Here is a 17,500-nt window from a genome sequence, read left to right on the forward strand (position 1 = left end):
GAAGGAAGGAAGGAAGGAAGGGAAGGAAGGAAGGAAGGAAGGAAGGGAAGGAACCTTTTATCGTGATTTGACTACAAAACCAACATCGACGTGGGTGCAGCGTGAACACTACAAAGGAAAACAAAGTTTACTGTCCCCTTGGCCTAAGCTTTTTTTTTCTTTTTTTTTTTTTTTATTGTATTTTGCTCATCAGCAAGTCAGTGTAAGACTGGGGAAACCCGCGACTCTAAGACTCTTAAAGTCGCTATTTACTGGGTACCTTTTGGCCAGTAAGTCTCGCAGGGAGCTAGTGTCATTATTGCTCAGGAAAGAGTCATGCAGATGAACAAGCTCTAAGTCAAGGTCCACAATGTGGTTTCCAGTCACTATGACAACCATCACACCTTTTGGTGCTCCTCATGTTTTGAGAAACGGGTGGGCCAGAAGAGACTCCTTTGCACTTCATCTGATGAGTAACTGGAGACGTGATTGGCTGTGCAGATGTTTTACAAACATTGCTTGGGTAGCAGCTGCCACCATATCACCAAGGTCTCCATCGCTAGATTCCTCGAAAGCAAGCCATGGCAGCCATTTTCATGGTTGGCTCCTCCTTCTGAGTAGCGGCCATTTTGTGGCAGCCATTCTGTGGCCACACTCCACCACAGTGTCAACATTCCAAAAGTGCCTGCAGGCCCAAAAAAATGTTGGGGAACCCCTGCTCTATAATAATAATAATAATAATACATTAATAATAATAATAATATTACACACATATTAATATTAACTATTAATAATAATAATAATAATTACATATTATTACATATTATTATTATTATTATTATTATTATTATTATTACACTGGTTTATAGGACCTCCGGCTCCTCAAGGGCTCCTCTTAGATACAACCAGTACTCCAAAAAAGTTTAATGGCTGGTCATGCGCAGACCTTCCATGTATTGATGGCTCAGCGGCGCAGCGAAGGCTATTTTTTTTTCACACCAGCTTTACTCAGTGTATGGACTATCTGGTAGCCTGCACAGAGTCCGATTCAGCTTCCCCTGTCAGAACAACATTGCAATCGAATCAGTTTTGCTCATACCTGACGACGATGCTAACAACAAAGAGAGGAACTCCTGCAGGTCTAACAACACCGAAGCATCAAAGATACGTGCTCTGCCACACGAGCCAGCAAATCACACAGGTCTCCCCACAAAACCGGACAGTCTGGGTCATTCGGAAACAACAATACGGAACGAACGTTACATTCTCCGAAACAGGAAGCACGCAGACAAACACACGCACACGTACAACCTGTCTCCTACATTCTGCACAACAGACGCCACAGCGTGCTGCCCCCGAGACATTTGAAAGTTCTGGCCCTTGCAACGAAATAGTTGTTAGGATGTATATAAAAAGGAACTAGTGAGCCAGAATGATCTATCTGGGCTTGGTTATTAGAACTCGATTGTTTTCAACTGAAAGATCCCCGCTGGCTGCCGTGAGAGTTTTGACACTGCACCGTTTGCCTCAAACGCAAAATGTAAGAACGATTCTCCCGCTGTCAGAACAAAAGAACAGATGAAAGAATCCAGGTTGCCGCCCTCTGCCTTCCTTGCCTCCGCGTTTGAAAATCTTCTGTGTGTTTTTGCGGCCAAGTTCTAAGCTCTTTTCTGCAAACACGACACTTAGGAACTTTTAAAGGAGCAAAACGCAACTTTGCATTTTCGCGATTCCCACGCTGCACAATTTTATGCGCTGCAAAAAAACAAACAGACCTAAAAAATCCCTGAGTGCGCTTGGTGGCTGGATTCAGAGAAAATGTTTTCCCAATCAATCTCGTATTGTTCCGTCAGCCGGAACAATGCTGCCTTAAAATTCGCTGCAACCGAGGCCCCGCTAGAATGCCCTCGTTGCCCCCTTAACAACTCTTTACAAGAACAGCATTCTTAAGCGTATTTTGGATAAAGCCTCTACAAAAATAAAGAACGAGTAAGCCTATTTTCTCATTGCTCTGCTGCAGTATTGCAGGATGGAGTTCATCCACAGATCACGCAGTTTAATACCTTTTGACGGACTAAAAAGGGGGCGCTGATCAATCATGCAGGATAGTCTTTTTTAAAAAGTCGATAGAGGTTTACCCCTGTCCTGAATGGCCCAGATTAGCACTATCTTGTCAGACCTCAGAAGCTAAGCAGGGTTAGCTCTGGTTTGTATTTGGATGGGAGACCACCAGGAAAGTCTAGGGCAGTGGTGGTGAACCTTTGGCACTCCAGATGTTATGGACTACAATTCCCATCAGCCCCTGCCAGCATGGTGGCAGGGGCTGATGGGAATTGTAGTCCATAACATCTGGAGTGCCAAAGGTTCACCACCACTGGTCTAGGGTCACCATGCAGAGACAGGCAATGACTAGCATCCTCTGAAGGTCTCTTTGAAAACCCCATGGGGATGCCATAAGAAGCTAAGTGGGGTCGCCACTAGCCAGTACTTGGATGGGAGACCACCAAGGAAGTCCAAGGTGGCTATGTGAAGAACGTTAAGGGCAAACAGCCTGTGAACTTCGCTTGCCTTAAAAACCTTACAGAGAGATGCTGTGCTGCCGGTTAGTACTTGAGGGGGGGTACCACCAAAGAAGCCCAGCATCATTAAGGAGATAGAAGCAATGCCAAACCACATCTGCTCATCTTTTGCCTAGAAAACCCGATGGAGTCACCATAAATTGATTGTGACGTGACAGCATTCTACACCCACGTACATATATTAGATTTAAAGTGTCCCGCAGTGAGTTGCAACAACTGGCTCATTGCTTTGTCTGGGCACGTCTGGGACTGTGCCTTGGATTCTCCAGATGCGAAACATCTGCGGGTGAGCCAGAGCTTCCTCCTGCAAGGAAGATGCTGGGTACCATCTTGGAAGAAGAATACCCTACTTCCGTGGTGGCGAACCTTTGGCACTCCAAGTGTTATGGACTACAATTCCCACCAGCCCCTGCTGGAAATTGTAGTCCATAACATCTGGAGCGCCAAAGGTTCGCCACCACTGCCCTACTTCTTTCTCTTCTTAGAATAAAAATATCAGAAGAGTTCTGCTGAATCAAACCAGTGTTTCGACTGGTCTGGCATCCTGTGGCACATAGTGGCCAACCAGTTACTAAGGGAGGGCCAACAACAGGGCATAGAGCACAGGTGTCAAACTCGCGGCCCTCCAGATGTTATGGATTAGTTTATCATCCCCTGCCAGCATCATACTGGCAGGGGATGATGGGAACTGTAGTCCATAACATCTGGAGGGCCGCAAGTTTGACACCTATGGCATAGACGCTGAGGCCTTCCCTTATGTTGCCTCCTGGTCAGAGAAGAAAACTACCAGACACATCTGCATTGGTGAAAAATGAGTCCGGGCATTGATATTTTCGCCCATGTGTCGCTTGGCCAATTTAATGCATTTAATCAATCTGTCTTCATGCTGACCCTGTACCCCTGATGATCATGTCAACCTGACACGCTAACAATGCTCATATGGGGGGTTCTTATTTTTCTTCGAGAGCTTCCCTGGATCGCTGCAATCGCTTGTTTGCAGGTTACCTAATAACCTCTTCCTCAAATTCTCCTGCCAGCGGCGGAAAGCTTACCTTCTCCTGGTACTGCCGGCGAGAGGAGTCCAAAGATTGGATGAGGGCCGTGGCGTGACCGATGAACATGGCATAGCAGGTGGCCCCGACAATCATGCTCAGCATGGTGAGCCAGACATCAGACATGCCCACCGGGGCCTGCTGCCCATAGCCGATGCACAACATGTGGCTCATGGCCTTGAACAGGGCATAGGAGTACTGCTTCCCCCAGGAATCATTCTAGAGAGACAGACAGACAGATACAGTTACAGGACAGGAGCCAGAAAACGCCAAACGCACAGCATAGGTAAGAACTGCTAAGTTTCTCTCCAGATGTTTGTTGGACTACAGTTCTTATCATCCCCTGCCAGCATGATGCTGGCAGGGGATGATGGGCTAGCAATCTGTAGTCCATAACATCTGGAGGGCCGCGAGTTTGACACACCTGTGGTCTATAGCATAGGTGTCCAACTCGCAGCCCTCTAGCTGTTATGGACTACAGTTCCCATCATCCAGCATGATGCTGGCAGGGGATGATGGGAACTGTAGTCAATAACATCTGGAGGGCCGCGAGATTGACACCTGTGGTCTATAGGATCTTTTCTTGGGGAGGTGGGGGTCGGAAGGCTGTATGCACCATGCTGTCTACCACAAAACAATTTCCGGTGAGATGCTTACCAACCGCGTGCTTTGTGATGATGTGGCACTTGTGTTACTTTAGAAGGAATTTGTTTGGGGTATGGAACAGGCAGACAGACCACGCTTCTACGTACAGTACAGGTAAGCACGACTCCATCTTCGCAGACAATTAGGCGCGTTATGCGCATACACAGGAAGACATGAACACGTGAAGCTGCCTCATACTGAACTATACCAATGGTCCATAAAGGTCAGTGTTATCCGTATTATTACTGGCAGCTGCTCTCCAGGGGCTTGGGTGGAGGTCTTTCCCAACCCTTACTGCCCGGTTCTCCAGGGGCTGATGGGATTTGTAGTCCATGAACCTCTGGAGAGCAGCAGGTTGCAGACCCCTGGCCTAGCAGATGCTCTGTCCCTTAGCCACAGCTCCACAAACACACCCAATCAAGCAAAATGGGGTCATTAATCCACTTAAAATCCTAACCCATAGGTGTCAAACTCGCGGCCCTCCAGATGTTATGGACTACAGTTCCCATCATCCCCTGATGGGATGATGCTGGCAGGGGATGATGGGAACTGTAGTCCATAACATCTGGAGGGCCACAAGTTTGACACCTGTGTTCTAACCCCTTTACTGTTCTTATACAAGAGGGGTTGGCTTCCTAAGATTTCTCCCCTTGTTTTCATTTGAGGGGTGCTATGAACCTAAGGACAAACGTTTTTGTTCAATAAAGAGGAGCCTTCAAAAAAAATCAGGAATTGCCGTTCTACTTAAATTTGCCTTGAAGATCTCCTGTAAACCCCCTCCCCCCTCGCAAAGCTGTTTAATTTCAGAAATTAAAAAGTGGAGACAGTCCAATAGACTGACTCCATAACAGACATAAAATAAGAGAATCTGGAACTCCAAAATAAAAAATCCAAGACAGAAGCCAGAGGAGAAATTCAGACACATCTGGTCAAAGCCACTATATCAGGGGTCTGCAACCTGCGGCTCTCCAGATGTTCATGGACCACAAATCACATCAGCCCCTGCCAGCATGGCCAATTGGGCTGATGGGAATTGTAGTCCATGAACTGATGGGACTGATGGGAATTGTAGTCCATGAACATCTGGATGGGAATTGGGGCTGATGGGAATTGTAGTCCATGAACATCTGGAGAGCCATAGGTTGCAGACCCCTGCACTATACGAAACAATCCAGGTCTTTGCTGTCAGTAGCATCAGTGGGAAACCAAGATGGTCTTCCAGCCAACGGCCGGGCTATCATGTCACAGTGAAAAATCCAGGGGGTCAAACCGGGTTTGGTTCTTTGGAGATGCCTTTCAAGGCAGATGAAGCTCAAATATTGAGTTACCCCCTTGAACAGTCTGTTCCAAAGGACAAAACTGTGCCGTTTTATTGAATGGACAACCCAGCCAAGGGTATGTGTAAACGTAAACGCTACAGGACTCCAGAAAAAGATGGCGTGTCCAGGCTAACTTTCTTAACAATGCAGGGCTAGTCCAGTTTTTATTCTCCCTTGCCACCAAAGAATTTGATTTCTGGAATCCGGGGCCTTTGGCAGTTTCCATCCAAGGGTCCTCGTAACGAAGGGGGGGTGGGGAAAGCGAGTCCGGGAGCGAAGCCATCTGCAACCAAGGCCGGCCTGTGGCCCAGAAAGCTCAGTCAAGAACACTGCAAGCTTATAGTCCTTTTGAAGCTGGCAACTGCTTAACGCTCTTCTTAATTATGTTTTCGCCCTTGAAATCCAAGGAGAGTAAACATGTTGAAGAAGGGAGGCTTCAAAAGGTTAAAGCCCCGGGACCCGATGGACTAACAGCAACATATTATAAACGCTTTGAAGAAATTCTAGCAACACCTCTGCAATAATAACAGGTCTGCAAAGGTTCTTTGCCCGCCGTTTGCCCACAGCTTCCATCCTCTGGTGGGGGGGAAGGGGGGGCACTGATGGTGGGGCACAGACTCCCATTAACGGTGTGAACCTCCTTTTGGCACGTTCTCCTGGCCCTCTACAAGCCAGATAATGGCGTGTTTCTTTACTGCTGATCACAAATCCATTGCCTTCCGGCCTGCACAAGCAGACAGCACTAGCCACAGTTGTTTTGTGTCCAAATGCTACCCAACTGAGTCAGAAAACTGTTGTTGTTGTTGTTGGGGGAAGCGATGAAGGCAGGAGGAGGAAGGAGGAGGCCGTGATAGGAAGCAGAGGAAGGGGAAAGGAGTGAATGAGAGTGTGAGGCAGTGGGAAAGGTGAAGCTAGGTAGGCCGGTGGTGGGCGGAGGGAAGACGTCCGGGGCAAAGCTGTGCACACTGGCAAATCACCATCACTCTGGCGATGACGCGAGGCGTAAACCTCGCGGTTAAAGAGGGCGTTAAGCCATGCCTGAGAAATACGTTTGTACAAGAAATCTTGCCCTGTGATCCATGCCATGGTCACCTCTAGATTAAACTACTGTAACTCGCTTCTAATGCTGGGCTTAATACCTTTGGCGCATGATCTGCCAAATTGGAAATGCATTACAGAATGTGGCAGCTGGTGACTCACTCTCTGGAGCAACAGCTAGGGACCGGATCACTCTGGTCCTATACCAACTACACTGGCTGCCGCATCGAAAGTACCGGGGTCATGTTTAAAGTTTTGGTATTGACCTTCAGCCGTCACGACCTTAATTCTGCTTATCTATGGACCGTTTCTCCCTATATACGCCTTTCTAGGCCGCCCCTCCCGGCTCATCGGAGGCCCGGATCTACTGGCGCATCCCTGGCCCTGGTTTATCCGGCTGGCTCTCTACAAGGGCTAGGCTTTTACGTTTCTGGGTCTCCCTACCTGGTGGAACAGGTTTGTAGGTGAGACTGTGGGTCTCTGCGGGACTTACAAAGTTCCATGCAGGGCCTGTAAAAGCGGACCTGTTCCGCCAGGCGCTTAATAGCCGGGATGATGTCAACTCCGCCATAAGAACATCTGGCCGCCCGTGGGTTCACAAAAGGGGAATAGAAGAGCTGAAGCCATCTATAGTTTAATATTTTATGTATTTTAGATAAATTATATATATGATGTTTTAAACTTTTATTGTTGATGGAAACCGCCCTGAGCCTTCGGGGAGGGTGATAGATAGATAGATAGATAGATAGATAGATAGATAGATAGATAGATAGATAGATAGATAGATAGATAGATAGATAGATAGATAGATAGATAGATAGATAGATAGATAGATAGATAGATAGATAGATAGATAGATAGATAGATAGATAGATAGATAGATAGATAGATAGATAGATAGATAGATAGATAGATTCATTCACCCTGGCCACAAGGCAGAGACCTGTGCATAACTGGCCCCAGTCTGATCAGCTGACCCTACAGCCATAGCTGAGCATAACAGGTCCCACAATTCAACAGTCATGTCCTTGCGTGGGTCCGGTCGCCCCGAGGTTTTCTTTGGTCCACCTGCATCTCTTAACAGAAAGCAGTGAGGCGTTCTTCTCTCTCTCCCCCCGCCCCCCCCCCCGCCCCGCACGCAAGCACTTCTCACATCCATGCTGGGAATGCAGAGAGCAAACGGCACCTCCAAAATAGATCTTTGTTTTCATCGAACAGTTTGTTCTTGCATCCTTATGACACCTTGCGCCTTGCTGCTTGACGTAAGCGCAGGGGTTGGGAGTGTGCCGGCTGGGTCAGCAAAACCAGCTCAGAAGTCCGGGGAATCTGCCCTTCAGGCTGGCGAGCTTGAGGCGGAATCGCTGCAGCCTGGGCGCTAAATCTCTTTGGGCACGACACTCACTCTTGCCGCATTTGGCTTCTGGGCATGCTTATGACTGACTGGAGTTGGGAGAGTAGGATGAAGGAGCTGCCCCTGCTTGCTGTAGCTATCTTACTTGCTGACTATCTGGGGGACAAAGGAAAGGGGACAAAGGCAGAACTGCCCCCCATCTCCACCTGCCTGACCGCTGAGACCAAAACATGTCTTCCAGTCTCAGGTGAAAAGAGGTGGCTGGAAAGCCTTTCTAGCTGCTGCCTCTGCACTCTGGAACTCCCTGCTACTGGAGGTGAGAACTGTGCCATGCCTACTGGCCTTCCAGGCTAAGTGAAATCGATTTAAGCACGTTTTGATTCTGCCCAAGAAACCCCCGAAACGCATTCTTCTCTCGAGAGCCAGCAGCGGTGTGGTGGTTAAGAGCAGGCGGACTCTAATCTGGAGAACTGGGTTTGATTCCCCCCTCCTCCACCTGAATGGTGGACTCATAACTGGAAGCCGTTTTCTCCAGGGCAAGTGTGATATCGATTGCCTGGAGATCAGTTGTGATCCCAGGAGGATCTCTGGCCCTCACACAGAAGTGAAGAAGAAGAAGAGGAAGAGGAAGAAGAGGAGGAGGAGTTTGGATTTTATATCCCCCTTTCTCTCCTGTCGGTACCCTGGGAGCTAATCTCCTGTTCTTCCACCTCACAACAAACACCCTGTGAGGTAGGTGGGGCTGAGAGAGCACCGAGAAGCTGTGACTAGCCCAAGGTCACCTGAAGGATGCAGGCGTGTGGCCAGGCTAATCGGACTTCCCCAGATGAGCCGCCACAGCTCAGGCGGCAGAGCTGGGAATCAAACCCGGTTCCTCCAGATTAGATACACGAGCTCTTAACTTCCTACGCCACTGCTAGGAGGCGTAGCATTTTTATTTGTGATATTAAAAAAATGATATATATTAAAAAAGAAAACAATTCAGGTTTAGTACAGCGGTATCTTGCTTATTATTTTCACAACTTTGGTACCACTCCTCTTTTATGTTATTTTTTTTTCCGTGTGGAAGTTAGCAACCCGAATTTAAAGTCAGGTTAGGCTGAAATAGCACAACTGGCCCAGCTAGTAATTTTTTGTACCCTGTCTTTTCTTCAGAAAGCTCAGGGTGGCATGTGTGGTTCTCCCATCTCTACTTTATCTTCATAAGAACCCTGCAATGTAGGCACAGGAGAGTGTATGTGGCTGGCAAACGGCCTGTCAATGGGCTTTATAATAAAGAAGAAGAGAAGTAGAGTTTTGGATTTATACCCCCCCTTTCTCTCCTGTCAGGAGACTCAAAGCGGCTGACAATCTCCTTGCCCTTCACCCCGCCCCCCCCCCCCAACAAACACCCTGTGAGGTGGGTGGAGTTAAGAGAGCTCCGAAGAACTGTGACTAGCCCAAGCTGGCGTGTATTGAAGTGCTCAAGCTAATCCGGTACACTAGATAAGCCTCCACAGCTCAAGTGGCAGAGCGGGGAATCAAACCCGGTTCTCCAGATTAGAGTGCACCTGCTCTTAACCGCAACACCGTGCTGGCTCTCTTGCCAAGCTGTTTTTTTCCCATAAGGGACTCAGGCACTGTTTCTTCTTCTAAACGGGTACCTGCAACTATGCAGGAAGAAACTCAGATGTGATGCGTGTCTAGAGTGGGCCCAGCAAAGCAAGAACCAAGTGAAGTGCTGAAGAATGGAAATTTCCCTGCCAACAGTGTTTCAGCTAGACGACAGACCTGGGCACCTGGGGTTAAACCAAACAGAAGTCTGGTGACCTCTTGAAAACTAACGATTACTCAAGCATGAGCTTTGCAGAGATGGAGCTCACTTCGTCAGATGCAATGGGAAGGAAGACACTCCTTTGCCTCATTTTCCCCAGAAATTACAGAAGGAAGAGGAATAAAAGGCGCTACAGTCTAGGGCAAAGCTGGAGTGATAAACCCTGATGCTGGATCATGCATCCCTCTAGAGCTCTGGAGAGCCCCCTCATTCCTAATGCAAAAGGGCCTTTGCACAACACCGAAGCAGCAGTGGCGTAGTGGTTAAGAGCAGGTGCATTCTAATCTGGAGGAACCGGGTTTGATTCCCAGCTCTGCCGCCTGAGCTGTGGAGGCTTATCTGGGGAATTCAGATTAGTCTGTGCATATGCAGCCAGCTAGGTGACAGGCTAGTCAGGAGTGAGAACCTGCGGCTCTCAGATGTTCAGGAACTACAATTCTCATCCCAGCCTCTGTCAGCATAGCCCAGTGGCCATGCTGGCAGAAAACTGATAGGAAGTGGTTCATTTTGGAAGGAAACCACAAACTATTAACCTATCAGGCTCTCTCAGCCCTACCTCACAGGGGTGTTTACATTTGTGAGGGCAAGGAGATTGTAAGCCCTTTGAGTCTCCTTGCAGGAGAGAAAGGGGGGATAAAAATCCAAATTCCTCTTCTTCCTCTCCTCCTTCTTCTTTGATGCCCCAAAAGAAAGGCAGGTTGACTCCAGCGTGGCAATATCACCGCTAAGATTGCTAGTGCACCCAAACCCCATGCCGGGATCTCTAGCAGACAACGAAGGGCGAACAGCAAGCAATTGCCAGGAAATCAGTGTGCAAAGATTCGGCTACTGTGTTACACGGCACCGAGCATGCTCAGTTTCGACGGAGTAACCCAGCTGTGATGTGACATTTTGGCTCACAAGACTTGGCGTTCATCTGATTGGGTCAAACGCTGTCAGGGACAGCAAGGGATTTCCCTCTCCCTCCTCTCCTTTTTTTTTTGCCGATGGGCAATTTAGGGAGTTCCAGGGAGATTCTGCCGAGGCTGCTGGGTTGGGGAAATGCTTCGGAAAGAAGAGCTGAGATTCCCTCCGGCGCTCGTTCCTTCAGAGATCTGCGGTCTCTCCCCGGAGCCCAGTTACATTGCATGCTTTTGAAACAGTCAGGCACAAGAGTTGTGCATATGAAGAAGGAGGAGGAGGAGGAGGATACAGGTTTGTTTTTAAAGGGGGAACAGGAAAGAATAAAGATACACTGCAGAGTAAAGCTGTGGTAATCTACAGCCCAGAACTGCACGGACATGGCTGGATGTAGCCAGGCTGAGTACTTTAACTTTAAAGAGAGCAAGCCAAGCTTGACGGAGTTAAAGACAGAGACGGGCTTTTGAAAACCACCAGCCATTTAGGCTGATGCAGCCAATAATATTAGCAGATCAGCAAATACTACTGAACTACAGATTGTTTTTAAAAAATGAAACCTCTAGGACAGTGGTGGCGAACCTTTGGCACTCCAGATGTTATGGACTACAATTCCCATCAGCCCCTGCCAGTAGACGCAGATGAAACGTTAGGAACAAGAGCTACCAGACCCCGGCCACACAGCCCGGAAAACCCACCACAACCAGTTGAATCCGGCTGTGAAAGTCTTTGACAATCTATATCAGTGGTGGCGAACCTTTGGCACTCCAGATGTTATGGACTACAATTCCCATCAGCCCCTGCCAGCATGGCCAATTGATCATGCTGGCAGGGGCTGATGGGAGGTATGATCCAGCATGGAATTATAAAGAATAACCACCTAACTCCTAGGACAGGCGGACAATTATTTTTCCGGGGCCGCATAGAGAGCAGAAAATATTGGCGGAGGGCGGGCCAAGGCAGAGTGGCTTTTTGAAAGCCCGCCAGAAGCTGGCAGCCAAGGGCAGCCAGCTTCGCGGGGCCTCAAAAGCGCCTACCGCTCCACCAACTGAAAACAGGGGGGGGCCAGTCAGGGTCATCCGGCGGGCCGGATGTGGCCCGCGGGCCGTATAATGCCCAGGTCTGCTCTAGGATTTATATCAGTGCATCAAATTGGTAGCAGAGTCACAGTGCAGAGAGCAGAAGCAAACAGGTACATCTCGACAGAAAATTGTAGCTCTAGCTGGGTTGAAGAACTCTGTGCCCTTTGCTTGGAAATCTCTTTGTGGGGCCTGAAGTTCTCCCAGAATTACAAGGGCTCTCCAGATGAGAGATTTTACATAGGTGTCAAACTCGCGGCCCTCCAGATGTTATGGACTACAATTCCCATCATCCCCTGCCAGCATGATGCTGGCAGGGGATGATGGGAACTGTAGTCCATAACATCTGGAGAGCAGCGGTAATAACTTCACTACTGGAGGAAAGGAGGGAGAAGGAGGAGAAGAAGAAGAGGAGGAGGAGGAGGAGTTTGGATTTATATCCCCCCTTTCTCTCCTGTAGGAGACTCAAAGGGGTTTTACAATCTCCTTGCCCTTCCCCCCTCACAACAGACACCCTGTGAGGTGGGTGGGGCTGAGAGCTCCAGCTGACCCAGGTCACCCAGCTGGCATGTGTGGGAGTGCAGGCTAATCTGAATTCCCAGATAAGCCTCCACAGCTCAGGCGGCAGAGCAGGGAATCAAAGCCGGTTCCTCCAGATTAGAATGCACCTGCTCTTAGCCACTACGCCACTGCTGGGAGTTCGATAAGGTGGACGCTAGAGCTAAATGTCCCTGCTGAGCAACTTTACCTGCTGCCTCCTTCCCCCAATTGCCAGGAATTTCTCAAGCTAGCTGCAAAGTAACAGAAACCAGCAGTTCCTGTTACCTGAAAATTGCCCCCGTGAGCACGGCTCCTGGGCCTTTATGCCGGCATCCCGTGGGCTAAATCTGGCCTCGCACCTCAACGTCAGGAAGAGAAAGGTCTTTTCCAGCAGATTACATGGATTAAGTTGTTTATCACACTCCGGCCGCGATTTCAATCCCACAGTGGTGAAAGGAGGTATACATGCAGGCTCCGACAGCCCGGCGAAAGGATGTCTTTCTATGTTCCTTATCTAGAAATTTTCATCACATACAGATCCCGGTTGCACTCTCGCGGAGTCCTGCACCGTCGCCAGCCCACAGAAATGCCCCGCCGTGTTGCCGCGGTAAGCTGGTCATGCTTGGAAGTAAGCTCAAATGGTGGGACTGAAATCGGGGAGACCTGCCCGGGTTCGAATTCCCGCTCTGGCTTGGAAGTTTGCGGGATGGCCAGTCGCACGCTCTCAGACTAACCGATCTCATGGGATAAAATGGAGAAGGGAAGAAGTCCGTGTGCTGCCCCAAGTCCCTATAGGTGAGATGAGCATGAAATGCAGAAAATAAATAACGGAGCAACCTGTCCGCATTTCCTGTGCTGGAAACACAGCCCTAGGGATGGCTAGGCTATCTCTCTGTGTGCAGGAGGGTTTGAATATGATACACTGAGAAGACAGAAAGGGTGGTAAAGACACCAATACCCGCCATGATCCTCCAGGATGTTTACAGGCTGACTATCAGGGGTGGCCAGTTTATAGGCGGCTCCAGATGTTCATAGACTACCAATTCCCATCAGACCCTACCAGCCACGGCCAATTGGCCATGCTGGCGAGACTGATAGGAGTATGATCTGTAATTTATCTGGGCGCCACAACCAACTCATTGTTTGGTTTCTTCCAGGAGCTTGGGGCAAGCAGGTGTTCGGTTCCAAAGCAACTGCCGTCCAATTGTTGGCCAACGGCAATCACTAGCTTCCCCATGTATCTTGATTCAAGACCATTCTTTGAGCAGTTGGGAGGTTCTTATCTCTTTCGTGGCACTGCAGTGCTGCACTCACTCTGCACCATGGTTTGGGGAGTGTTTGGAGAGGAGGGGAGGTTAAGGGCACACTTTATACCCTTAACTTCCCCCATCAAGGTGTAATGGTTAAGAGCAGGTGCACTCTAATCTGGGGGACCAGGTTTGATTCCCCACTCTGCCACTTGAGCTGTGGAGGCTTATCTGGTAAGCCAGATTAGCTTGTGCACTCCAACACATGTCAGCTGGGTGATTTTGGGCTAGCCACAGTTCTTTGGAGCTCTCTCAGCCCCACCCACCTCACAGGGTGTTTGTTGTGGGGGAGGATGGGAAAGGAGATTGTAAGCCCCTTAGAGTCTCCTTACAGGAAAGAAAGGGGATATAAATCCAACTCTTGTGGCTAGCTCTTCCCTCCCCAGGTTGCAGCTGCCTTCTCGGCCCTGCCTCGGCCCTCCAGCGACAAAACAGCCAAGCCAACACACATCTACTCCCCTGGAGTCCGGCTGGTCGGCTCTTTGAAATATGCCCACTCGCCCATCTCTCTTCTGAAACCACAACACTTCCTTTTATAGAGTCTGCCGGCTGCCTTCTCCGCCTCCTCCACAAAGCCGAACGTGGAGGTATTTTTAGGCTGCGATCATGCCCTGAGCTAGACCACTCTTTTTTTAGGCGGTGCGAATTTAGATCCATTCTTCCCTTCCGTGCAGCCAAGGATTTGATCGCTTGGACATCCACTGGCCTCCTTCGCACAAACCTAGTGGGTATATCCCTACCTAGGAGCCTCGATATTCTCATCAGTGTGCAAATGTGGGGGGAGGGGTCTGATATAACTGTGGGAACCTGGAGGCCTCTCCTGACATTGGCTAGCGCCGTGGTGGCGAACCTTGGCACTCCAGATGTTATGGACTACAATTCCATCAGCCCCTGCCAGCGTGTAGTGGGGCTGATGGGAATGTGAATCCTCTAGGTACTGGGGCTCCTCCCTGCCTAAAAAAAGTGGCCATACAGCCCATCAAACACCTGCAGCTGCCCGCTGGAGGCAGGGGACCCAGTGAGGGAAGTCCCAAAGACAGCCTGTTGAGTCAGAAGATTAGCAGAATGGGTTTGACAATAAGTGGAGTGACCTGAACTCTGGGAGGGAGGTGGGGAATCAGCACAGCTATTAATGTCCAGGTGCAGCTCTGGTTACCCAGACCTGGATGATCTCGGCTAGGTGGAACTCATCAGGACTCAGAAGCTAAGCACGATCGGCATGGATGAAAGTCCACCAAGGGAATGCAGGGTTGCTACGTAGGGGCAGGCCGTGGGGTAACCACCTCTGCTCAGTTCTTCACTTGAAAATCCTACGGGATGTCACATGAAGCTAAGCCAGGGGTCTGCAACCTGTGGCTCTCCAGATGGTGGCAGGGATGATGGAGTATGATCCATGAACATCTGGGAGAGCCACGAATTGTTCAGGCTCGCCCACAGTTATACTTGGAGGAACCGCCCAAGGAAATCTGGGGTTGCTACACACCAAGACAGGCGATGACAAACTGCTTTTGCTCCTCTTTTGCCTTGAAAACCCTGCGGCCGCTTTAAGTCAGTTGCAACTTGACTTTCCACCGCCACTTCCACTGGTGGAAGGAATGTATGGCTCATTCCGCACATGCAGAATAATGCACTTTCAAACTGCTTTCGGTGCTCTTCGAAGCTGTGGGAATAGCAAAATCCCTTGCAAGCAGTTGTGAGAGTGGTTTGGCAGCATTGTGCCGAAGTCTCTGAGTAAATGGTTAGGACGGTGGTAAAGTCCTCCCCTCTGAAGACCCCTTCAGGCTGTCCCTCTGAAGAACAACCAGACGGGCATCAGACAATTGGCCGACGAAGAGATAAATGGATGAAGGAAAACCTATGGTGCAGCAGGAAGAACATTTTATTCTGGAATATCAACAACCTAATGCTTTTTCATATTAAGCTTCCTCAGGTGGATCTGTGGTGGCGGCAAGGGTGGCCCCACCTCCTCGCGGTGCAGAAGCTGGAGTAGCACCTGAAAACCCGGGACTCCTGAGGTGCTCCAGCGACCTTGGGTGGTCATGACACCCGGCTGAAGTACCCACCAGTCCCACATTACATGAAACTGTCTAAATCAAAACTGGCCCTGCAGAACTAGTTTTGGAAAAGAAGAAGGAGGAGGAGGAGGAGGAGGAAAAGGAGGAGGAGGAGGAAGGTGGGGCTGAGAGAGCTCTGAGAAGCTGTGACTAGCCCAAGGTCACCCAGCTGGCGTTTGTGGGAGTGTGCAGGCTAATCTGAATTCCCCCGATAAGCCTCCACAGCTCAGGCGGCAGAGTGGGGAATCAAACACAGTTCCTCCAGCAGGGTGGGTCTGCAGCTCTCTTAACCTCCTACGCCACTGCTGCTCCTGGAAAGAAGACAAAGGAGGATCTGTGGAATATTTATTTAGAAGAAGAAGAGTTTGGATTTCTACCCCACCTTTCTCTCCTGGAAGGAATCTCCAAGCTGGCACAGCTCATGCCCTTCCTCTCCCCACAGCAGACACCTGGCGGGGGAGGTGGGGCTGCTTCTGAAGAACTGTGACCCCAACCCCGAGGTTTCGCAGCAGGCATCATGTGGAGGAGGGGGGAGGAACAAATCCAGTTCACCAGATAAGAGCCTGCCACCCATGTGGAAGAGTGGGGAATCAAACCTGCTTCTCCAGATCAGAACCCACCGCTCTTGACCACTGTATCACGCTGGTTTTATTATATTTATAGGCCATCCTTCCCCTTACGGTACAGGTGTCAAATTCACGGCCCTCCAGATGTTCATGAACTACAATTCCCATCAGCCCTTGCCAGTATAACCATTGTTCATGTTGGGAGGGACTGATGGGAATTGTAGTTCATGAACATCTGGAGGGCCGCAAGTTTGACACCCCTGCCTTAGGGGCTCATATAAATATAGCAATGCCTCCACTGCACTGTTGTTTTCATTTCACCTCTTCTCTCCAGTTGGCGCAGCCGTTCACTTTCTCCTCCACAAAGTGATAAAGTGAACTAGATCTCCTGCTGGGCAGGTGATGGACCTCTGCCCAGGTTGGCTTGTGTTTCCTACAGGTCCTTTCGTGTCCTTCTGACAGAGACACCGTGGCCCAGTTGTTAAAAGAGATGAGAACATGGCCTCGGTTTCTGCCTACTACCACTATCCAAGCTGCATTTATATTGTATTGTCGAAGACCTTCACAGCCGGATTCAACTGGTTGTGGTGGGTTTTCCAGGCTGCGTGGCCGGGGTCTGGTGGATCTTGTTCCTAACGTTTCGCCTGCGTCTGTTGCGGGCATCTTCAGAGGTGTATCACAGAGGGAAGTCTGTGACACACTGTGTCCAGTGAGAGTAACAGTGAGACAGTGGACACAGTGTGTCTGGAAACTTCCCTCTGTGTCCACCTCTAATACCAACCACAAGCTTGCTTGAAGCGTATGACAAGTAAGATCCTGGGCTCTACCTTTCTGGCTCCCTACTCAATTATTATCAATGATTCTGGACTCAAGCACAATTCCCTAGGTCTGATGGTCACAGAGATCCTGAATCAGAAGAGTCTCAAAAGCAATTTGGAAGTCAAGCTGAAGGAGCTGCATCCATTCTATTTGGAAAGCCCTGCACTGAGAAGGGAAGTCAATGTCAATAGAATTAAATGGAAATGGCTGATACAAGACTTTGTAAATGGAGGCACTGCTTCAAGGTTCCTACTTTTTTTTTTTTAAGAGTAGGCATGCTTTATAAGATATCCACTTCACCGCTGTACGGTAATTCTGATGTTTAAGTGACTCATTAAAAAAACTTCGAGGCGAGGGTGTAAGTGCTGCGTAGCCTGTTAAGCCAATTTCAGCTGTGAAGATTTTTAATATAGGAGTTTGTTTGAGTATCTGGATATTTCATAAAGATAAATACTGTATCCA

General features: G+C 49.3%; 1 protein-coding gene across 1 annotated transcript in view; it reads right to left on the reverse strand.

Moving 5' to 3' along the window:
• HCN4 (hyperpolarization activated cyclic nucleotide gated potassium channel 4) overlaps positions 1-17,500 on the reverse strand; it is a 134,236-nt gene that overhangs the window by 46,986 nt on the left and 69,750 nt on the right. Inside the window, exon 4 of the mRNA XM_048482072.1 lies at positions 3,611-3,829. Coding sequence (XP_048338029.1) covers positions 3,611-3,829 — 219 coding nt within the window. The remainder of the gene's footprint in view (positions 1-3,610; positions 3,830-17,500) is intronic.

This window comes from Sphaerodactylus townsendi, linkage group LG17 (assembly GCF_021028975.2).
Source record: "Sphaerodactylus townsendi isolate TG3544 linkage group LG17, MPM_Stown_v2.3, whole genome shotgun sequence".
In the NCBI taxonomy this organism is placed as follows: domain Eukaryota; kingdom Metazoa; phylum Chordata; class Lepidosauria; order Squamata; family Sphaerodactylidae; genus Sphaerodactylus; species Sphaerodactylus townsendi.